General features: G+C 47.7%; 2 protein-coding genes across 4 annotated transcripts in view; one reads left to right on the top strand and one right to left on the bottom strand.

The window, feature by feature from the left end:
- The window catches only part of SLAMF1 (signaling lymphocytic activation molecule family member 1), a 36,391-nt gene extending 23,401 nt beyond the window's left edge, over positions 1-12,990 (bottom strand). The window contains exons 1-3 of one of the 3 annotated variants that reach the window (XM_086693095.1): positions 12,421-12,990; positions 4,461-4,799; positions 2,490-2,771 (exon numbers count right to left, since the gene is read on the bottom strand). In XM_086693095.1, the coding sequence (XP_086549221.1) occupies positions 2,490-2,771; positions 4,461-4,799; positions 12,421-12,496 (697 nt within the window). In that variant the 5' untranslated portion in view covers positions 12,497-12,990. The remainder of the gene's footprint in view (positions 1-2,489; positions 2,772-4,460; positions 4,800-12,420) is intronic. The other 2 variants (XM_086693093.1, XM_086693094.1) reach the window with 2 other exon arrangements.
- A 2,363-nt stretch (positions 12,991-15,353) lies between these two features.
- LOC112851812 (ATP synthase F(1) complex subunit epsilon, mitochondrial) lies at positions 15,354-15,509 on the top strand. The gene is given in 1 exon segment (XM_025915283.2): positions 15,354-15,509. A coding segment is annotated over 1 exon segment (156 nt).
- The last annotated feature ends 7,935 nt before the right edge of the window (positions 15,510-23,444 follow it).

Consider the following 23,444-nt stretch of genomic DNA (forward strand, 5'->3'; position numbering starts at 1 on the left):
AGGCAGGAGGGAGGGATCTCTATTTGTGTTATGGATTGAACTGTGCTTCCCCCAAAATTCACATGTTGAAGTCTTTAGAATGTGACCTTATTTGGAAACAGTGTCTTTACAGAGGTGATCAAGTTGAAATGAGATCATTCGGGTGGCGTTATGAGCTGAACTGTGTCCCTCCCAAACTCATATTTTGAAGCCTTAACCCTTAGTACCTCAGAATGCAAATGTATTTGGAGATGGGATCTTAAAATGGGCGAGTAAGTTAAAATGAGGCCATTAGGATGGGCTCCAATCCAATCACAGGAAATCCGGACACACGAAGAGATGTGTGCACACACAGAGGAAAGACCACAGGGAGGCACGGCAAGAAGGTGGCTATCTGCAAGCCAAGGAGAGAGGCCTCAGCAAAAAAGCCCAGCCCTGTCAACACTTTGATCTTGGACTTCTAGCCTCCAGAGTTTGAGAAAATAAATTCCTGTCACTCAAACACCCAGTCCGTGGTCTTCTCTTATGGCAACACCAGAAAACCGATTACAGGGGAGCCCTGATCCAACATGACTGGTGTCCTTATAAGATGAGGGAATCTGAACGGAGATAGGCTCTGAGGGAAGAGAGTGTGAAGAGACACGAGGAGAAGGCAGCCGCCTGTCAGCCACGGAGAGGGGCCTCCACAGACCTCTTCCTCACAGGTTCAGAAACAACCAGCCTTACCGACCATGTGATTCTGGACTTCTAGTCTCCAGAACTGTGAGGCAATACATTCTGGTGGTCGAAACCACCCCATTGCTGGAACTCGGTCACAGCAGCCCTAGCAGCAAATATCCCTTGTAAACTTTGGTTAGCCTTCTTCCCACTCTACGTGCAAAGTGAATCATAGAATACTGACTCTGGGCAGAGCTTCGTGACCTATGAAGACTTTGGAAAGCACTAATTAAATTCTTCTTGAACCACAGAGAAAAGTGCAAAGAGAGTCCTTCCTTTTTTTGAGATAGGCCAGGGTAAAACTCTTCATGCCCTGTCTTTGCTCTAGGAGGTTTGCCATGACCACAGAAGGCTCAAGAAAATCCTTGCATTTTTACAATTATTTACGAGGCGTTTAAAGCATGTTATGTTTTCCACGACTACTTAGGAGGATTCCAGGATCAGACAGCTCAGCCCTGCTACGTGCTCTGTGTGTGACTTTCCTATGTCTTTGCTTCCTCGTCTGTGAAGTGGGGGTGTACTGATGCTCTTTGGTGGCTGTGAGAATTGAGTGCGAGGCCACACAAGTGGCATATAGGAAACAGTTAAGACCTGTCAGTGGTTACGATTTTAGATAAAGAATCTAAGTCTCAGACAGGTTAAGAGGCCTTACGCTCGCAAGTAAGCAGAGTGGCATTGGGTCCAGAGCCACTGGGGACACCTTCCACAAACCCTAGAACGCCTCCCTCGTAGACACACCAAGTCTACAGCGGGCTGAAGTCCCCTTGGAATGGCTCCTGTTCCCCACAGTGGATGCAGAAAAGAGAATGTCAGGGCATCAGTAATGCTCGGAGGGCCAGCAGCCAGGTCCTTCTGTCTCTGAACCCACCTGAGGCGTGGACACAGGATCTGTCATTGAAAAGGGTCAGCGGTCTGTCTAGCTAGCTTCCACCCTCAGATGGTCACTTAATCGGCCCTCCCCTCCTTTTGATAGCAGAATAATGATGCTGTGCTTCCTGGAGAATGAGCAGTCAGAAGGTGGAGGCTTAGGTGCTAAACCTCGAGGAAGCATGGGGAGGGTACTGAGATGCTACGAGCTTCACCTTCCTCGTCTGTAAAACGAGGGCAGCGAGAACACTTAACTGGTAGGGTCATTGTGAGGACAAAACAGATGAGACCTCTGAAAGCGCTCTGCCAATAACAAAGTACTGTGTGGTTTGTCATCATTCCCGAACGCCACAATCCAGGTCTTGGTCAGAGAGCTAACCCCCCGGGGCATCTGACTTGCTATGAGGTTCACGGTCCATACCGTTAACAGGTGGCCCTTCATTATACCCTGCTTTCCATTACTGAGCAGATGCTTCACGTCTTGTCATCACACCATGCTGCTGGAGAGCACAGGTCAGGTCTCATAGCCGTGCCCAATTTGCTGCACGGAGGGGGTCGACAAGTCTTATCGATGGTGCAGACCTGTCCCACCATGAGCAGACCGTGCACTGGGGAGTCGAGACCTGCCACCCTTGCGGGTTAGAGCCAAGACAGGAGGGGAAAGGAAGAATCACGACGGGGAGGCCCGCGCTCTGGGTCTGGCTCCATCGTTTCCCACCAGTGTCCTCGGCTGGGAACTGAGCAGAATGCCCTCCTGGCGATTACGAGTGCCAGGCACCCACCGAACGCACCCGAGGAAGCTTTTATCAACCGTAGAGAAAAATGTCAAGTGTCGTTCCCAGGGTGGAGGCGGGAACCATTGGTTCCGGTTGGGGACTGAGCCCCTATCGTCAATGTGCCACACCGGCCCCCACCAGGGCACTCACCTGGAGGGTCTGGCATGCACACGGACCACGGGGTGAAGGTCTGCGAGTGGTTGCCGATGGGGTTGCTCACGGTGCAGACGTAGACGTTGTGGACGTGCTGAGGGCCCAGGCTGAGGTGCAGGTGCGAGCTGTTGGCTGAGATCGGCGGGTCGGCACCTGTCTCCTCCCTCCAGCTGTAAGCCACATGGTCCCCCTTCTCCACTTCGCAGGCCAGCGTCAAGCTGCAGTTTCCGCTCTCCTGGGTCCAGTTCAACACCTTTATTTCCGGAGTGGAGACCTGTTCTGTCAGGAGGGGGAGGAAAGAAGGCCTCACTCGAGTGAACCCCCTGGGATTCTGACTGGACCTTTCCGTCAGAAGAAAATGCAACCTGATGGCGTTTTTCCTTCTCTGTGGGTCTGCAGTGCGATTTATTCTAGTGGGGACTTACCGGTTCCCCAAATCCCTCTCTCTCCACTACGCTCCCTTCCGGTGCGAGCTCGGGACAAAATAGAGAAAAGTAATCTGTCGTTTAGTCCCCTCCTCCCACTACTGTTAGGGACCTACCTCCTCTTGCTAATACTCCTGATCTGATACTTGAGTATGACCTCCTGGATCTGAAAGAATGACTGGGTGGTGGGGTTTTTATCTAGAGTGTGTGTTGGGAAGGGGTGCTCACTCTAATGCCAGGAAATAGCCGAGGCCAGGGAGCAAGTTGTATTTATTTAGCGATTACTGTAGGACAGACACGATTCTGGCACTGCACATTCATCATCGCCTTTAATCTTCTCAACAACTTTCTCAACAATCGTAGACTTAGTGGTAAGTATTCCCATCTTACAGGTGAAGACACTGAGTCCCGCAGGGATGGCAGGGGTCACATGTTATGTGAGCTCAGAACCTAGGTCTCTCTGACTCGGAAATCCAGCTTCTTCCTTGGACTCGAGAAGACTCTCGTGGTTGCATAGACCGCACTTTCCAAGGTAAGAATTTAGGTGACAAGACGTGACAAAGGCAATGAACTGTTCTGGAAAATGCATGATGGGTCATCCCTGGGGGGCACTACTGGAGTGGCCAGAACTCCCTGGTACCTGTCAAGGGGCTGAAGGGAGTCTGCATACACTGTGTGGAGGAGGGGGAAGGACTCTCCTGATGTCCTCCTGTAGGTATCTGGGGATTTCAAAGAAATGCTGGGTAGGTGAGGCTCTCTATCCCATCTCAGAGATAAGTCTCTCTATAAAGGAGCCTCTGGGCTGGAAAGACACAAACTCTGGGTGCATTCAAGAGGGGCTGGCAGTTAAGGAGCCTCAAAAAAAGCACTGGCCTTGGACTCAGATGGACCTAGGTTCTAGTTTAAGTTCTGCAACTAAGCGACTTTATAACCAGAGTCTCTGTTGTGATGCCAAAAAAAAAAAAAAGAGCCCTTCTAGCAGGTGGATGTGGTCCTGTTCCTGGGCATGGGGCGTGGGAGTGGTGCATGGGCTGAGACTCAGCTCTCCTTTGCCCAGGCCCCTAGTGCAGGGGACCAGCCACGAGGACGTGTGTAAGCACATGACAGTCCTGTGGATTTCAATGTCTTCATCTATGGAAAAGAGGTCGGACTTGATCCGCGGCATTCAAACATTTTAAAAATCGGGGGAAACACAAAACCCTTTTTCAAGCCAAGTCTTATTTGCAAATTGAGACTCTCAAGCTCCTAGGCCCTGTTGTCCGTGAACAGCTAGGCTCCTCGTCTTTGGCAAATGGGGGTAGTAATTAGTGCTCTCAGCTACCACCAATGGGCCATTTGGACAAAAAAGATTTGTGAATCTCTAAAACCTCTTGCTAAACCACAGTTTAAACACCCTGGACTTGCTGATCTTTAAAAGTCACTCCCAATCTTGGAACCCTCGCTAAATTCTTAGGCAAGGGACTATCGCTGCCCACCCACCCCCACCCCACCCCCCCCACCCCCCACCCCCGCCTGGTGGGGACTGGGGAAACCCTGTCATTACCAAAGAGCTTCAGCTGCAGGCAAAAATGGCGAACTGAAAAGTTCTCCTCCAGGGTCGTGAAGTACCAGCCCTCATTTTCCTTCTTGCTTTGCAGGATCTCCAGCTTCAGGTTTTCCGGATGGAATTTATAGCCGTTTTCCAGAAAGCGTGGAGAGGCCCTTTCCGGCAGACTCAGAGACACTATTTTCGTCTTGACATTTTTTTGCGGTGATTCTGACTTTGTGACCAGGATGTGGATACTCTTGTTCATACTCTTACTTATGCCTTCAGATACCAGGGGCAGCAGCAAATTTCTTCCCAACTGCTCGGTGACCTCTTGACAAGTCATCAAGCTCTCACCTGTGGGAGGAGGAAGAAGAAAGTCCCTTATTGTGGAAGTTTTTGAGAATCACATCCTTCTGATCAGGAATGACACACTATAGGTGCTCCTTCTTCCCGGCCTCTCCCTGGCATTGCCAGGTGCGTAGCAGCCAATGAGGGCAGTCACGATAGTCCCACTGTATTCTCAATGTTTCAAAAATCCCAATGGAAATCTTAACTTTTTTTTTTTTACATTAAATATCATTTATTGTCACATTGGTTTCCATACAACACCCAGTGCTCATCCCAACAGGTGCCCTCCTCAGTGCCCATCGCCCACCTTCCCCTCTCAGTTTGTTCTCAGTATTCAAGGGTCGCTTATGGTTTGCCTCCTTCCCTCTCTGTAACTTTTTTCCCCCCTTCCTCTCCCCCATGGTCTTCTGTTAAGTTCCTCAGGATCCACATATGAGTGAAAACATATGGTATCTGTCTTTCTCTGCCTGACTTATTTCACTCAGCATAATACCCTCCAGTTCCATCCACGTTGCTACGAATGGCCAGATTTCATTCTTTCTCACTGCCAAGTAGTATCCCATTGTGTACATAAACCACATCTTCTTTTTTTTTTTTATAATGGAGGTGTGCAGACTAACTGGGACACTGGATTTCTTTGATCTAGGAGAGAATTCTCTCAACTCAGATTTATAGTGAAGGCACAGAGAAGCGAAGATGTGGAAAAGTTAAATGACATCCCGAAAGTCACGTAATTAGTAACTGGACTAGAATCCAGGTCTGCTAATTCCTTGACCAGACTTCTCACCACCACTGGGTACATAATATGAAGGGTGGAGAGCAACCAAAGCTGATTCTGAGCTTGTGAGCCCAGGACACCAAGGCTACAGAACGTCGTTTTTCAGATGACAAAGAAAGAGAAAAGTCTGAGGGGTGTGGAGCCAGGCAGGTAGTAAGCCCAGGGTTCAAACTGTGGAATTCTTGCTCTCCAAAAAAACTGTTAAATAGTTCCCAATATCAAGGGTGAGAAATTATTTTACTTCTCTTTTTCAAAAGAGCTGAGCCAACAACAACAACCAAAAAAAGAAAGAAAAAGAAAGAAGAAAAAAGGAAAGAAAGAAAGAAAGAAAGAAAGAAAGAAAGAAAGAAGAAAGAAAAAGAGAGAGAGAAAAAGAAAAAGAAACCCAAAACCAAACCTTTCAAATCACTGTAAGGGATCCTACTGCTGACTATTTAACACCTCCTCTCCTCTTCTCAAACTGATGACCTCAGCTGATGACTCTGGTTCTCATTTCACTGAAAAAGTAGTCGAAACAAGAGGAGAATTTCCATTTGTAGCCACCACCAGGAAACCTACCTACTTAGATGCGTAGTCTGTGCTCCCCTTAGGTCTAGCCTCGTCCTTCACGGAGCACTCGCCCATTTCAAGAATTTGCTCTTGCAATTGCCCTCATCCCTTGCATCATCAGCTCCGTTATTGGCATAGAATGTTGTGGGTTATTTCCATCAATACACAATAAACTCACTTGTAACTTCCCTCATTTACAAACCCCTCCCCTGACCCCAGGTTCATCCCTAGCCGCTGCCTCATATCTCTCTTTTCCTTTATTGCAAAGCCCTTTAATGTGTGTTGATATTTTCTGTTTCCATTTCCTGACCCATTTTCTTGTGCCCGCTCCTGGCAGGTGCTGTTCCTTACTACTCACTGGAAGGTCACTCGTCGAGGTCATTGTATGCACCGTGGTGCCGAGTCCATTCTCCATTCTCATCTTGCTTTCTCAGGAGCACTTCACATGGTTCCCCACTCCCTCTTTGAAACAGTCCTCATTCAGTCCCCTGGAGCATCACGCTCCCCTGGTTTTCTTCCTCTTTCATTGGCTGCCCCTTGTCAGTTTCCTTGACTGGAACCTGCTGCTCTTAACCTCTAAATATTGGAGCATGCCAGGACTCAGTACTCAGACCTCCTCTCTCCCAGCCACGTTCACCCAGCTGCATGGGTTGCATACTTCTGGAATGCTTGCAGAGAAAGATCTCCCTCCCAAACTGCCTACACAGATCAGCACTTGGAGGTCTGAAGGGCATTGCAAACTCAGCAGATGAACTCTTGGTTCTATAGCCCCTTCTACCAACGGCATTACAACTCTCCTGAATTCTCAGACCGAAGCCTTTGGAATCATCCTTGACTCCTTTCCTTCTCTCATACTCTGCATTCAGTCTATCAGCAAATCCTGTTGGCTCTACCGTCAGAAAAGATCTGCAATCCTAGCACTTAGAACCTCCCTCATTTCCACCACCATCATCATAGCCTGGCATGGCCACTGGCTTCCAACTCATCCCCCGGCATCCATACAGCGGGCAGAGTCATCTTTTAAGCCTATGTCAGCTTTTGTCTCTCTCTTGCTTTTAAACTTCCAGGGCTTTCTAGCACCCATGCAAAAAATATCCGAAGGCTTTATTATGGCTTCAAAGATGGCGAGTAACCCCACCCCTGACCCCTCTCCTGCCCTCTCTCTCCACTCACTGCACTCCGGTCGCACCGGCTCGCACACCTCACCAAGATCATTCCCATCTCCAAGCTTTGGCTTTTGCTGTTCTCTGGAAATCTCTTCCCTTCCATATCTAGGTAGCTCAGTCCTCCACTTCATTTTAGGTTTCTGCTCAAAAAAATTATTTCCTCTGAGAAACTGGCTCTGACCATTTTATATATAAAATAGCACTCCTACCCACTGCACACTTAACCACTGTCTGGTGATACATTGCATATTTGATCATCTTATTTCTGTGTTCCTGGCTAGGATGCAAGTCTTCAAGAGGAAGAATTTCATTCTGTTCAATTGTTTTGTCTCAAACACCGACAGCAGTAGTTGGTACATGGTAAGCTTTTCGCAAATATCTGTTTGATCTACGACTGCAAAAAATGACATTACCTGACTAAAATCTCTTTTATTGAGCTGTGCCCAATATATAACTGAACTTCACCATAAGTTAACTCTCATAAAAGAAGGAGCCCATGACTCAGAGAGCATAGATTGTTCTAGTTGATAAGGAAGCCAGAAAAGTAACACAAAACCACCTGGTTAAGTAACGCAGGCACTTAGAAAGGACACAACTGACTTGTGACTACAATTGGCTGTTGGAGAATTGGACAGACCAAATCCTCTCCACACCAAAAATGCCCTGAAATCCCAGCACTGGCCCGTAAAGGGCCCAGGTGGCGTTGGGCTAGAGATTCCGAGGTGGGGGGAAGCACGAGGCAGTCCACATGGGCTGAAACAAGGGCGACATTGGGGGAGACTCATAACAATGAAGGAAAAGGAGTTTATAGGACGAGACGGGGGGGGGGGAGCCCCTCACCAAAGGAATCAAAGAAAGCAAGTAGGAAGGGAAAGAGGACAAGAAGAGAAGGAGCAGATTCGAGAAGGGCAGGCTGAGTGATGTGTGCACGCTCACTCACGGGGAGTGGCATTGAAACTTGGTCAGGAAGAGACCCTCACACCCTGCAACCCACACGAAGAATGATGACCTACCAACTGACTGCGTGTCAGTGGCTGGGGCGGGAGGGGGGACTAGAAACCAGCACCACCTAAACACAAGTGGAAAAAAATAGGGGGACTTTAAAGTGGTTCACAAAACCCTTCAAGTGGAGTCCCTGCTCCTGAAACTTCCTACCGTCTGATGAGTGTTTTCCAGTGGGTCTGTGATTCAGTCAGCCCCTGTTTACTAAAGCGTCTGGAGGAAACACCAACTCACTTTCTTCAAGGGTAATTCTACTTAGAAAGTAGAGTGATTCACGTGGACCCATGGATATTTTCCTGAAATCAGCAGCATTTAGCCAACCCTTCACGAGATGGGATTCTACCTAATGACAGCCACCCCCCGCCCTCCATTTTTCTGCCGCCATGACGCTTTCACATCTCCCTATAGCGTTTCTTTCGAGTGGAGGAGGGGGCGGCTCTTAACAGCTCTCACTTCTTACGGCAGATCTAGGCCCAGGGAGAAAAGATAACTTGTCCAAGCCTGCTTTGTAAGCTGCAGTCCCATGAACCATCCTCTTTTCCCTTGTTCCTTGATGTTGCTGAGTCTTTCTGTCTCAGAGTATTTGCATTTACCCCAGCCTGAACGCCTGTTGCCCCCCTGTATTTCCCTGGCTGCCTCCTTCTGTCTTTCAGGTCTCTGCCTCTGACCCCTGGCTTAGTCTAGGCCTCCCTGCCAGTGCCTCCCGTGCCTTTGTTTTTTAGTTTTTTTTTTTTTAATTTTTTTTTAACGTTTATTTATTTTTGAGACAGAGAGAGACAGAGCATGAACAGGGGAGGGGCAGAGAGAGAGGGAGACACAGAATCTGAAACAGGCTGCAGGCTCTGAGCTGTCAGGACAGAGCCCGACGCAGGGCTCGAACTCAGGGACCGTGAGATCATGACCTGAGCCGAAGTCGGACGCTTCACTGACCAAGCCACCCAGGCGCCCCATCCCGTGCCTTTGTATCACACCTGCGTCTCACCCATCACGCTTTTAACCCTGATCTGTGCCTGTCATCATGACTTAAGAATAAGCTTCCAGGAGTAGTCACTGGGTCTGTTTTGTCCACTTGGAGTCCTAACGCCCAGCTGGAACATAGCAGAAACTCAGTTGCTCAAGAGAACAAAACACTGAATGAGATGAATAAGTGAATGAACAGAGAGGCTAAGTTCTCCTCTCTCCCAAATCAGGACGTTTTACCTTGACGCCACCCCTCAGGAGTATAGGATGGGGGCAAACGGTGGGGACCTTTGTCCCCGCTTGCCAGGTGAGGACACGGAAAAGCCGTGGCTGTAGACCCTGGGCTTTAGCTCAACAGACCACTTGCCATTTCCCCTTGAACACTCAGAACCCTTCACCTCTGCATTGGTGCCTTCATCTGGAATACTCTCTTCAAGTCCTATAAAAACCCAACCTACCAGATGTATGTATTTGGGAAGACACACGAGGCAGAAGGGGGATTTGTCTCCACTGTATACCCTTTTGGACTGAGGAAGTTTTATAGACGTATGCATGACACCCTTCCAATAAACACACTAGCTCACTCAAAACATTAAACGAAAACTTACTTGATGAAAGCAGTTCCTATCCACTTTCCAAACTCCAGACCAAATACTTCCAGACGCCCTCTGCTTCCTTCTATGATCTTATCACCTTGTCTCATCTTTTGAATACTCCCCATACTTCTATTCAATTAAAAGCAACTTACATGCTCCAATTATAGGTAACACATTCTAATACTCACCATGGGACCTGTAACGTAACAACGATAACACGTATCTCATAGGGTTGGTGCGAGAATTCAATGAATGATACACACAAAGCACTTAGAACCCACAGTGCCTTGTGTAAAGCAAGCAGGTTGTGCTTACTATTATTACCCATTCAACAAACATTTGTGGAAGGGCTCTCCTTGACCAGACGGCATGTCAGGTGCTGGGCAGAGGCTGCGGTTGAGGTTTCCTCCGCGCTTCGCACAACGCCTGCCCCATCGTGTGTCTTAATAGATGGTTGCTGAACGGGATTGTCCAAAGTCAGTCTATGGATAAAACCAAATAGCCCCGGCGTTCCCCTTTCCAGTCTGGTGCCAGAGACGTGAAGGTGATGGCTTTATTAAAGCTTTTGAGAAATAGAAGGTGCTGAGGCCTCCGTCTCGGGATGGAACAGGCAGGCGAACAAAGTTGGGCCAAGTCTGGAACCCACACTCTTGCCCTTCATGTGTGAGAAGGAGGTGGGGTGGACCCCCACGGAGGAATACAAAATCCCCTTGGGGCAATTCATCAGTTGCCATAGACGCGTCCCTCTGGTGGGGGATGCTGGTAATAGGGAGGCTGTGCATGTGTGGGAGTAGGGGGAAATCTTGGTACCTTCTGCTCATTTGTGCTGTGAACCCCAAACTGCTCTAAAAATAAAGTCTACTTTAAAAAAAATACCATTGAGGGAATGGAAAATTCACTTTATTAGGGGAAGGGACACGTGGACTTTTTGATTTTTACGATTCTGACTCGGAATTGGGAGGCACGCCGAGTAGAGACAGGAGGGAGACTGGGTCCTGATTTTACAAGAATCACGCTTCTTGGTTGAATAACTGTCATGGTTGACCTGTCCCACTTGCAAAGCATTTCTGTCTGTATTTAACTGGGGTTTCACAAAAGCGGGTGTATTTAAAAATAAAAACACTAAAAATTGTGCGTGTGTTTCAGAGAAGACAGCTGCTGCCTATTGGGTAGACACGCCCCACGGGGCTGGGCTGCTTCTCGGTAACCAGGGAGCCCCAAGCCTCCAATGGAGCACCTGGTGGACACCATGGGGACACCGTGGGCCAGGGTGGCCGGCAGACAAGCAAGCCCAGAGATTTAAAACTACCATCCCACTGTTCAACCCCATCCCTCCTGATGGTCACTCAGAAATAGCCCCAGATGCTAGAGTCACACATGGGACGCACCTGGAAGGGCTTGAAGTGGATCAGTTTGGCTTTCTGAGCCCTGAGCCCTGAGCCCTCAGAGAGCAGGAGCCATGGGTCTGCCTGATTCTGAGGGAACCGGGGGTCAAGGAAGGGCCTCTTTATCTGGAAATCTAACAAAAGAGAGACCCCATGTGCAGCCTCTCCGACATCCCTAGCGTATCTCTGGGCTTTTCCTGGAAAAGTCCTTAATGGATTTGCGGTCTTGAAAACCCCAAGGGCAAAATACCGGAGCCTCAGGATTTCCCCCCACCTTCCCTAAAGCTGCTTCCACGCCGAGCTGCCTCCCCAAGTCTGATCGAACTCAAGACGCTTAAACACTCCTCAGGGAGCCCAAAGTCCCTTCTCGCGGGGCCTTTTTAGTCTCAAATCCCTTTTCTCGTAGCCCTGAGACTACTAACAGAACACCGGCGCGCCTTCGGAGGAACACGAGCCAGAAAGGCAGGAGCAGAGCCCAGGCGCAAAGGCTCTCTGGTGCGTCTGGCGCTGTGGCTGGAGATGCCCTGACCCTTGAGAGTTCCCAATTCGCATTTCCCACTTCCTGTAACCAGCCCTGGACACCAAAAATCCTGGCCTCTCCCCCGCTTGCTGCCGTGGAAGGTTCCCTTCCAGGAAAGTAGCCACCGGTATGACCACACTGTGGCCACTGCCTGTTCTCAGCTGATGCCTGGGGTTTTCACTTCTAACTTCTTTTCGCACGGCGGCGGCCCCTCGTTGTTGTTGGACCATGTTTCTGGCTTGTCTGCTCGCGTGTGTGAGGATCCCCTCCGAGGGCAGGGATGTAGGAGTCTCCTCCCAGAGCTCAGCCCGTCCATCTCAGCCCCACAGCCTGGGTCTTCGCCAGATGCAAAACCAACCGCTCAACCAGAACCTTGACCACGCAACTTCTCGCCCTGAGAGGCTGGTCTGGAACGTGGCCAGTGCCTTTGGCTTAGGGCTCCTGGTCTCCCAGCATTGGTAAGACTGAGCCTTAAAATCCAGGCTCCAGGGACTCATGATATTCCTTCCTCTTTGAAAGAGTCAGGAGAAACTCAGAACCAGTCCCCAAGGAGGAGGCAGCCAAGCCACAGCCCCCAGCACCTGCTGACTTCTCTCTCTCTCTCTCCTTGGGCTGGCTGAGTCCTGGCAGGTAATGGTGGGACTCAGACCCTCAAACAGATGAGCACTTACCTGTTCCACAGCTCGGCTCAAAAGCCAGGGAGAGAAACAGCAGGAAGTTCAAGGAGAGGAGCCCCTTGAGATCCATCAGCCAGTGAAGAAAGAGAAGGGAGCCCGGTGAGGAGCCCAGCAGCTGCTCGAAGATGCCACGGCAGAGCGAGGTCAGTGTCAGACAGAGCTGACACTCCCGACTAGTTATGCATCAGGAACCAGATGGCTTCCTGTGTCGCTGGGACTTTTTCTGCCTGAGTCTCGAGGATTGCTCATCTCCTTTCGGGCTTTAAATCACTTGGCTGTTCCCAAGAAGTCCGAGTCAAGTGCACAGACTGCTGAAGCCGGGAAAGCGGCTCAGCAAGCCCAGCCTTGAGCAGAAACGGCCCCCCTCCCCTCTTTAGCTCCCTCTGCGAGTTCTGCCCCGCTAAGTCCTCTTAGAGCACAAAGAGGAGGCGGGGCTCTGGCAGACCACCCCGAAATCTGGTCACTCAGTTCAAGGCTGAACTTGGATGACTGAGCTTTAAAAGGTTCTTGCGTCTCACATCTGATTTGTTCCATAACTTCAGAGAACACCTCCACATGCCGTGGGGTCCTGCTGACAAAGCCACAGAGACTTGGGGGGGGGGGAAGGGCGTATCAACTGGCAGAAACCCAATTTCCCGGCTGCATGCGTTGTGGTAGAACCCAGTGAGCCCTGGGTTGTGTGTGGGGGGAGGGGAGCCTTCATCTCAGGGCTTGTGTCTAACTTTCTGTGGAAGAGAAGGGGCTAGAATTGGCAGAAGAAACACATACGCTTTTCCAAGAGTTAAGCCATAGGGAATGAAACAATGGAAAGATGATTTTACTGGTGTGTGGGAAGAGACTTTGCAAGGCCAGCCCCTTGCGTTTTGAAATCCATTTTAACAGGCCACAGGCACTCTCCAATGGGCTTCCAAGGGAATCAGGGCAGCAAGGGCTGGCGATCTAGGTGAACTTGCCCTTTATTCTCGCTGCTTTTCCCCCCTCCTTCACCGGACACCGTCCTCCCCACAATACTACCCAGCGGCATGCTGGAGTCAGCACGGACCAACTCCTGAGAGCCGATGGTTAAATTTTCAGGCACCTTGCGAGCTGGGTGGTTGATCAGCATTGCCGTTATTAACAAGGTGAATGATGTGACATTACGATTAAATGCATTGTATTAAAACTAAGGGAATAAAAACCCCAAACGCATTACTTCCTAAATAGTTCACAACATTTGACTATTATCTGTGCCCTCGAGGATGCTTCCATCTACTGTATCTTTACGGTCGAACTAAAATCCCAGATCACATGGGCTGCTGTGGTGCTCTCGCAGCCCTGCATTTGATGACACCACGTTGGTAGCTTGAAATCAGCCAGCGTGGGAGTATATGTACCATGGAAACTGGCAAACGGTAGAATCAGAGCTTTGGCTCAATGTTTTGTTGATTTTCTAGATGTAAGAAAGTGATAGAGAAAAAAAGCAATGATTCAGTTTGAACTTAAAAGCATGTCGTGACGGCAGCTTTGATGTCGTATTCAATAACTGTCGTCTCATTCAGCAAAGTCACAAGGGTCACTGATGAGCAAACGGGTTTGCAATGTATGTCTTTAACGTTGCACCTGTCTTCAGCTTAAAAAAAAAAACAAAAAACCCTGACTGTCAGCAAGAAGACAACAGAGCAAAGTATTTAAAGAGTTGAGAGGAAAAAGAATGCCAGTCTGGACTTCCGAATCCTGAGAAATTAGTCCTTCAAAAGCGAAGGAGAAACCAAGGCTTCCTTGGACAAACAAAAGTTGAGGGAATTTGTTGCCAGTGGTTCTGCCTCGCAAGAAATGGTCACAGAAGTTCTTTAGGGAGAAAGAAATGCTATAGGTCAGAAACACAGAGGGGCGCCTGGGTGGCTCAGTTGGTTAAGCGTCCAACTTCGGCTCAGGTCATGATCTCTCAGTCCGTGAGTTCGAGCCCCGCCGTCGGGCTCTGCTTCGGATTCTGTGCCTCATTCTCTCTCTGCCCCTCCCCCACTTGTGCTCTGCCTCTCTCCGTCTCTCAAAAATAAATAAACGTTAATTAAAAAAAAAAAAAACAGATCTACATAAGGAGAGGAAGAACATCAGAGAAGGAGTCAGTGAAGGTAAAATGAAAACTTATTTTTCCTACTCATAACTGACCTAACAGATAACACTCTGTTCAAAATAATAATAATAATAACAATAATAATAATAATAAAATAATAAAATAAAATTAAAAATAATAAAAATAATAATAATAGCAGCAATGTATTCAATTATGGGTGCTTACGTATATCCCTTATGTGTATATATGCTTATGAATGCTTATATATAAGTGAAATGAATGACAAGGATACAAGGGCCAGGAGAGAGGAATTAGGATTATTTTGTTATATAAGGTACTCACACTACCCAGAAAGCAGTGTAGTGTTATTTGGAAGTGCGTTTGGATGAGTCGTAAGTGTATATTGCAGAATCCAGGGCAACCAGTAAAAAAAATCAATAAAAAATAAAAGGTATAACGTACCCACTAAGAAAGGAGAGAAAATGAAGTGCTTAATGAAACTACAAAAGACAGAGGAAGAGTGGAAGGCAATAATAGTAACAAAGAACAAGGGAACCAAACAGAAAACAGTAACAAATATGATTAAATATTATTCTAACTATATCAAGAATCACTTCGAGTGTCAATGGTCTAAACGAGCCAATGAAAAGACAGAGATTGTCAGAGTGGCTCAAAAAAACGAGACCTGATTGGCTCCTGGTGGGCGGCAGGGGCCATTCGGGAGGTGGAGCAGGGCAAGAGGCAGCAGGATTGGCTGGTGTAGGGCCCTGCCCCTTCTGCTTCTCGGGCCTGACTTCCTGTAGCTGGGCTGCCCGCCAGGCCGGCGATAACACGTCCTTGCGATGTGGTCAAAGGTGCTCACTCTTGAGACATCATGGTGGTGTACTGGTGACAGGCTGAACTCAGCTACATCGGATACTTCCAGATCTCTGCAAAAGCCGTGAGAGATGCACTGACAACAGAATTCAAAACAGATGCCAAGAAGACTTCCGGCAGCAGCCTAAAAATTGTGAAAGTGAAAAAGGAATAGTCTACTCTTACTAAAGCTTGAAAAGCTACATTTTCAAGTTGAAGATGTGTGGGCACGTGTTACAACAGATTGAAAAGGATCTCCCTTCATGGGAAAAAGACATACTTGTTCACAGATCGACAATGACAATACATTGAAGTATGATTCAAAACAACAAAGACAAAGACAAAACCCAACTCTGTGTAGTCTATAAGAAACCCATTTTAAGTATAAAGACACATACAGATTAAAAGTAAATAGAGAGGGGCCCCTGGGTGGCTCAGTCAGGGAAGCCTCCGACTCTTGGTTTCTGCTCAGGTCATGATCTCATGGTTCCTGAGTTCAGACCCTGCTTTGGGCTCTGTGCTGGCAGGGTGGAGCCTGCTTGGGATTCTCTGTCTCCCTCTCTCTCTGCCTCTCTCCTGCTCACGCTGCCTCTGTCTCTCTCAAAAATAAATAAATTTTAAAATAAAAGTAAATAGAGAAAGAGGAAACATGCTAACCCGATAACAGCAGAATACGCATTCTTCTCAAGCTCACATGGAACGTTCACCAAAATAGACCACCTTCTGGGTCATAAGACACCCTGGAACAAATTTAGAATAATAGAAATCAGACATTGTTCTCAGGTCACACTGGAAATAAACTGGAAATCAACAACAAAAAGCATCTGGAAAATCCCCAAATATGTAGAGATTAAACAATACATTTCTAAATAATACACAGGCCAAAGAACCTCTAGAGAAATTTTTCAATATTTTGAGCAAAATTAAAATGAAAACACAATTTATCAAAATGTGTGGGATTCAGCAAAAGTAGTGCTTAAAGGGAAATTGATAACATTGAATGCATATAACAGAAAAGATGAAAGACCTAAAATCAAGAATATAAGCTTTCACTTTAGGGAACTAGAAAACGAAGACCAAATTCATTCCAAAGTAAGCAAAAGAAAAGAAATCATAAAAACTAGAGTAGAAAGCAAAGAAATTGAAAACAGGAAATTAATAGAGAAAATCATGAAAGCAAAGGCTGGTTCTTGGCAAAGATCAACAAAATTGGTAAACCTCTAGCCAGGCTAAATACATTTAAATAAAAAAAGATACAGGACACAAATTACTAATATCAGAAATGTAAGAGGGGACATCACTACCAAACTCATGGACACTAAAAGGACAGTAAAGGGGCGCCTGGGTGGCTCAGTCGGCTAAGCGTCCGACTTCAGCTCAGGTCACGATCTCGCGGCCAGTGAGTTCGAGCCCCGCGTCGGGCTCTGTGCTGACAGCTCAGAGGCTGGAGCCTGTTTCAGATTCTGTGTCTCCCTCTCTCTCTGACCCACCCCGTTCACGCTCTATCTCTCTCTGTCTCAAAAATAAATAAACGTTAAAAAAAAATTTAATAAAAAAGGAAAAAAAAATAAAAGGACAGTAAAGGAATACTATGAACAACTCTATGCCTACAAATGTGATAACCTCAATGAAATGGAACAATTCCTTGATAAGACATAATCTGCCAGAACTCACACATGAAATAGACAATCTAAACAAGTTATTGATAACCTTCCAAACCAGAAAGCATACTGATTCACTGGTTCTATTCTGTCGTCCTAACTCATTCTATTACATACGCTTTTTTTTTTTTTTTTAGAGAGAGAGAGAAAGCTTGCAAGCAGGGGTTTGGGGGGAGGCAGAGAGAGAGGATTTTTTTTTGTTGTTGTTTAATGTTTATTAATTTTTGAGAAAGAGAGACAGAGTGAGAGTGGGGGAGGGGCGGGGGGGTGGAGACACAGAATCTGAAGGGGCTCAAGCTCGTGAGCCACGAGATCATGATCCGAGCCTAAGTTGGATGCTTAACCGACAGAGCCCCCCAGGCTCCCTGAGAGAGGGGATCTCAAGGAGGCTCCACATTCAGCATGGAACCTGACACAGCACTTGATCCCATCACCGGGGATCATGACCTGAGCCAGATTTAAGAATCTGATGCTTAACCAACTCAGCCACTCAGGCACTCTTATTCCATATTCTAACTCCCTCTAATATCAAAAACAGGCAAAAACATTACAAGAAAAGAAACCACAGGCCAATATCTCTCGTGGACATAGGTACACAAATCCTCAACAAAATATTAGCCAATGAAGTCCAACAATGTATAAAGTGGGATGTTTTTGACCACGTGGAATTTATCCCAGGCATGCAAGGCTGGCTCAACATTTGAAAATCAGTTAATCTATCCTATCAACAGGATAAAGAAGAAGAATCACAAGATCATATCGACACATGTGAAGAAAGCAGGTGACAAAATTGGTAGTAAGAATTTTTGGCCAACTAGGCGTAGAGAGAAACTTCCTCAACCTGATAAAGAACATCTACAAAAACCTACAGTTAAGCCATCAAGTTTGTGGTAATTTGCTATAACAGCCACAGAAAACCAAGATAGGGGTAAGGTGACTACCATGAAGTTTATAATTACTGTATCTGGTACGGCAAGCTATTTCTATCAGCTGTAAAGAGGAGACTTGGACTTGGAGTGCCTGGGTGGCTCAGTCAGTTAAGCGCCCAACTTCAGCTCAGGTCATAATCTCATGGTTCATAGGTTTGAGTCCCACGTGGGGCTCTGTGCTGACAGCTCAGAGCCTGGAGCCTGCTTCAGGTTCTGTGTCTTCCTTTCTCTCTGCTCCTTCCCCACTCATGCTCTGTCTCCCTCTGTCTCTCAAAAATAAATAAACGTTTAAAATTTTAAAAAAAAAGAGAGCAGACTTGGACAAACAATTAAACATACACAAATGATAAAGCCTTGTTTTTATGAATCCATTTGCAAAAACCTTCATATTCACTCCCTTATTTGATCTTTACAGCCCTATGAAGGGGGCAGAGCTGGTGGTGGTGGAAGGCAGGGACTACACGAAACTTGGGAACACTGACTCCAAGTCAAAACCTTTCTCTTTCCCTGGAGTGTACTCATTATCCCCCATGAATACTCAAGAAGGCAAGGAGGAAGCAAATCCTAATTGAACCCCCTGGATGTCTGGGCCTTCCACATACATTATTTAATTCATTAATTTTCTAAAACATTTATTTACTTGGGTCCCCTGGGTGGCTCAGTCGGTTGAGCATCCGACTTTGGCTCAGGTCATGATCTCGCAGTTGATGAGTTCGAGTCCTGCATCGGGCTCTGTGCTGACAGCTCGGAGCCTGGAGCCTGCTTCGGATTCTGTGTCTCCCTTTCTCTCTGCCCCTCCCCCGGCTCACGCTCTGTCTCTCTCTGTCTCAAAAATAAAATATAAACATTAAAAAAAAATTAAAAATTAAATAAAACATTTATTTATTTTTGGGGAGAGCACATGCAGGGGAGGGGCAGAGAGAGGGGGACAGAGGATCTGAAGCAGGCTCTGCGCTGACAGGCTGATAGCAGTGAGCCAGATGTGGGGCTCAAACTCCCAAACCGCGAGATCATGACCTGAGCCAAAATCAGACGCTCAACCAACTGATCCACCCAGGTGCCCTTCAGTAATTTTTATAACAGGAAAAAGCAGGCATAATTATCACTATTTTACAGCTTAAGGTACAGAGCTGCTAAACAATTTGTCTAATGGCCCAGAGTCCCCAAAATGGAAGAATTGCATTCAAATGTATTCCTGTGTTATCTGACTCCAGAGTCTGTGCTCCGTCAGCTCACCACCTCATTTCCATCACAATGGGCAAGAACCTTAGCCAATCTTCAGGCTCCTGTTGGCCAATGGCCTCTTATCCATGGAACATTCCCTCTGGCACAGGTGAAGTTCTGGGCAACAGGAGAATCCTGTAGGAGCAACATTTGCTACCTCTGACTTCCGTCCCCTGTGACAAAACAGCACTTCCTTTGGCTACGTGGAATCCTTTGGCCAAATGGAGCCCCACTCTGAGAGTGAGGAGGACCACATATCTGTGGAAAAGAGCCCTCCCCAAACAATCTCCTGTAACAATGAGGTTATCCCTTATCCTTAAACAGGAGGATGGAACATCCCCCTAAGATTTGCTTCTCTCTCTCCTAACACTTTATGGCCACAGTGGCAAAGTGACCTGCCTAAAGGTGCCTGGGGCTGGCCTGCCCCTGCGAATCTTGGCTTCCCAGCCGACGACCATGCCCATCATGGCCTCTGACCAGAGAGGCCTCGATACCATGAGCCAGCACCACAGGGAAGGATCCCTGAGGAGCCAACCAGACTACCTGGCTGCTTGGAGTTCATGATAAGCACATTTATCCGAATAAGCAAAATTAACACAACAACAACAACAACAACAAAAAGCAACAAAAACCCCACAAAAACAAAACGAAAATACAAAATTCCCCCAAACTCTGAAACATCTCCTAGGAGACCTGATTGCAGAGTCTAAAATCGGCCTGGGGAAATCACTGGAAAAAACACCCTGGCTCAGCCCTGCTGGGTGAGAGGAGGAAGCCCACGGGACAGGTGTCTGATACGGGGACTGAACAGACCAGTGGAGCAGACAGCCCTCCAGTGGGTCAGGGTTGCAGGGCCTCGGGGACATGGGAGGAAACCATGGTATGAGGTGGCTCTCACCCAGACTGAGGCCCCGGTTTTGCCCAACATCTTCATCCTCGGTGTTCACACCAGTAGCCACCCTCCTGAACAGATGGACGCGCTGACTGACCCAGCCTAAGAAAGGGGAGCTGGGGACATGGCCCAGTATGGCCTGTGAAGATACTACTGACAGTACCTTCTGGTGTTTACTTGGTCTGTGATACTGAAATCGCTCCCTCCAAGACCTTCCCACATCAATGCCTCCTCCAGGGTTCAGATCCGGGTCAGAACACTGGAATCTAGAGATCGAGGAGAGATAGCCATAGGCACCCCTAATCTGAGGGTTACCTCCCCAAACTCTTGTCACTTCCACTGATGCTCCTGCCCTCCCTCTAGACCCCAGAGCCAATAGGTGGAGATCCCTCCCTTTGGGGCCTTCCCTGGACTGACTCTCCATGTCTCTTGTCCCTACAGTCTCCATGGCTCTTTGAGAAGCATCGTTGGTAGGGTTGGGGGTGCTTCCTAGTATCCCCCACATTACCCTACGTGGCAGCCATGTAATTTACTAGCCTGTTTTCTACTGGCATAAACTGCTAGAGAGAGGGAAATGCCCACACCATTCCACTCCTTCTAGGAAGGAACAGAGTTTAGGAACCAGTGACAGTGGCTGTTGAGTCACCGACCTCAAATTCTTTCTGTGCGCCAAAAAGTGCCTCCCATAACGCTGATCTACCTTCTCCAACAGAGTAATAAATATAAAATCATTTTCAAAGCACCCTAGAAACCCCGGATAGCCATGGCCAACCTTGTTCTTCCCTTCACGCAAAGCTCAAACTGAGGCTTCCTCTTCAGCAGTTCTAGAAGACTCTTTGGCAAGTCCACGGATCACTCTTCCTGCAGAGCCAGGCAAAGAGGAAGATTCATTCCTTTCTGAATAGTCCCAGTCCCTAACCAATGTTCACCCTCTGCGAGACAAAGACAGCTGGGGAGGAAGGACTGAGTGCTCCGTGAGGTCACTAAATGACCTTCTGAGATGCTCACAGGCCACGTATGGAGTGACATTCCTGCACCACCATGCCAGTGACATACGTTGACCTGAAAGTGAGTCCAGGGAAAAAAGAAGAGTTAGAGCTCTAGCTGGGATCACTGGAGAGAGCGATGAAGTGTGGGAAATACAGTAAGAAAGTCTAGTAGCTTCCCCGTCTCCATCCACCTGCCTGCCCCAGCGCTGACCACAAGGAAAACACTGTATCCGATTGAAATATAATGACCTTCAACATCCTTTAATGATGTAATCATACAAAAACTTACACACCTAATTATCAACCACTCGAATGACTTTACCAAATAACATTTCTAGTTCAGAGCAAGCTACAGCGGGAAATGGGATGTTGAAATGTTAGGCTCTGTCTCCTCTTCTTCAAATTGCGAATGTCATACAGTATTGAAGAACATTTTCAAAGAAGAGATAAAGTAAAATCTCCCGTAGTCTTCTAACCTTGTCACAACAGTTTTCACACTTGCAGGTCTCCAAATCTTTGTTTACAAGGCACTAAAGCAGACTGGCTCAGAACCCTGGCTCTGTGGTCAGAGACACCTGGCTTCAAGTCCCCAGCCTGTTTATTTATAAATCATGCGACCCCGGGCAAGTTGAATAATCTTTCTGAGCCTTTCTTTCCTCCTCAACAACAAAAAAAATATATAAGGAAATGCTTCACAGGGTTGCGGGACACTAAATGACATCAGTGCGAGTGGGGTGCTCAGCGCGGAGCCTGGCACGCAGTAACCATTTTGTACGTGGCGGCTCTCGTTTATCACTGCTTCCTGAAAGTGGCCACGAGCGATTAGATGATGAACTGCATGTAGCTGCAGCAGGTGATGCACAGGAAATACTACCCTGTGGTCAAGATCGGGGACGATCCTCGGAGACCTGGACCAGAATGCTATAGGCACCCTGGCAATGAATGTCGTTCCCGGGCTTCCCCGCCAGAGGCCAACAGTAACTTTGCAGCATCCCTTAGAGGTAAAGCACGTGACGGGGCCATAAAGAACCGTTAGCAATTTCAGACAGAGAGGTGAATTTTCTGCCACAAGTGTTTGAAAGCCCTGGTGTTAAGGAGTTGGACATCTCGGTGTCGAAAACCACATTTCATTGAGAAAAATATCGATGGGTGTTTTAAAACGTTAACAGGCATGATACAATTAAATGTAAATCGGCACCGAAAATGTGGAACAGAATGAAAATGTGAACCGAGCCCTTGGCCACACCTGACTCAGTTTCGCAGAATCCACGTGCGGAGGGATTGAAGTCCAAAGCATGCAGCATAGTAATTATGGTTATCGTGTGATTTAAATCCCGTGACTATATGAAATACCTGTCGAGCTCTCGCTCTGTAGGATGGCTCTGGCCCCCTCAGTGTATTCTTTTGCTGTATTATGAAATTTCAACTAAAAAACGCCTCCGGGTATGATCACAAGCGAACAGCGGATAGTTGAACTAGTTCTAAGTGATGGCTGAAGTCCAGATGCTGGTGCCCAGCGTGGAGGCTGTGAAAGCGACCGACCCTCCTTCCTGAGCTGTGGCTTAAGTGCAGTTTCTTCTTGCCTCAGTCGTCCACTCCCTCCATGAGCACGTCTGTAATTGCAACAACCGCTGTGCGCACGCTTCTGTGTTCTTTTTTAATTAACGAAAGACACAAAGATGTGTTCTTAGAGGCTGCTGCCTGGTTTCGTGACCCATGATTTCTTAGAGAGTTTTGTATTAATTATCTTGCCTTGAAAGGAGAGCCAAAGAAGATCATGAGGTTGTTCAAAATGTTAAGCTGTAGGGGCACCTGGGTGGCTCAGTCGGTTGAGCGTCCGACCTCAGCTCAGGTCAGGATCTCGTGAGTTCGTGGGTTCGAGCCCCGCGTGGGGCTCTGTGCTGACAGCTTGGAGCCTGGAGCTGCTTCGGATTCTGTGTCTCCCTCTCTCTGCCCCTCCCCCACTCGCACTCTGTCTCTCTCTCTCTCTCTCTCAAAAATAAATAATAAAACATTAAAAAAAATGTTAAGCTGTAGAAGGCGTTCTGTGGGGCGAGAGCGTAGACCGTATCTGGAGACGGAGGCTTCCTTCTCCAGTTTTACCTGTTTGCTTTGTTGATAACAGAGTTAAAACAACAAGGAGCGGGTCCCATCCCGTGGCCTTGTATTGCCCTTAGGAAGGATGGCTCCCAGCTCCCTGTTCTGACGATAGAACCAGGGTAAAGGCCATTAAAATGCTAATCCTTGGCCTTGTCTGGACCCTACGAGGCTCGGATATTAAACCCTGTGTGCTCAGATGGCACCCTGAGACCTAGCTGTCCTTCTCCAGCTTTCCTTCTGGACAGCGCGTCTCACAGGGACTTCCCCACATCCTGTAGGGTCCACCATTCTACACTGGGATGGAAGTCTGGGAGA

Source organism: Puma concolor, chromosome E4 (genome assembly GCF_028749965.1).
Source record: "Puma concolor isolate L17-30 chromosome E4, mPumCon1.1.hap2, whole genome shotgun sequence".
Classification (NCBI taxonomy): Eukaryota; Metazoa; Chordata; class Mammalia; order Carnivora; family Felidae; genus Puma; species Puma concolor.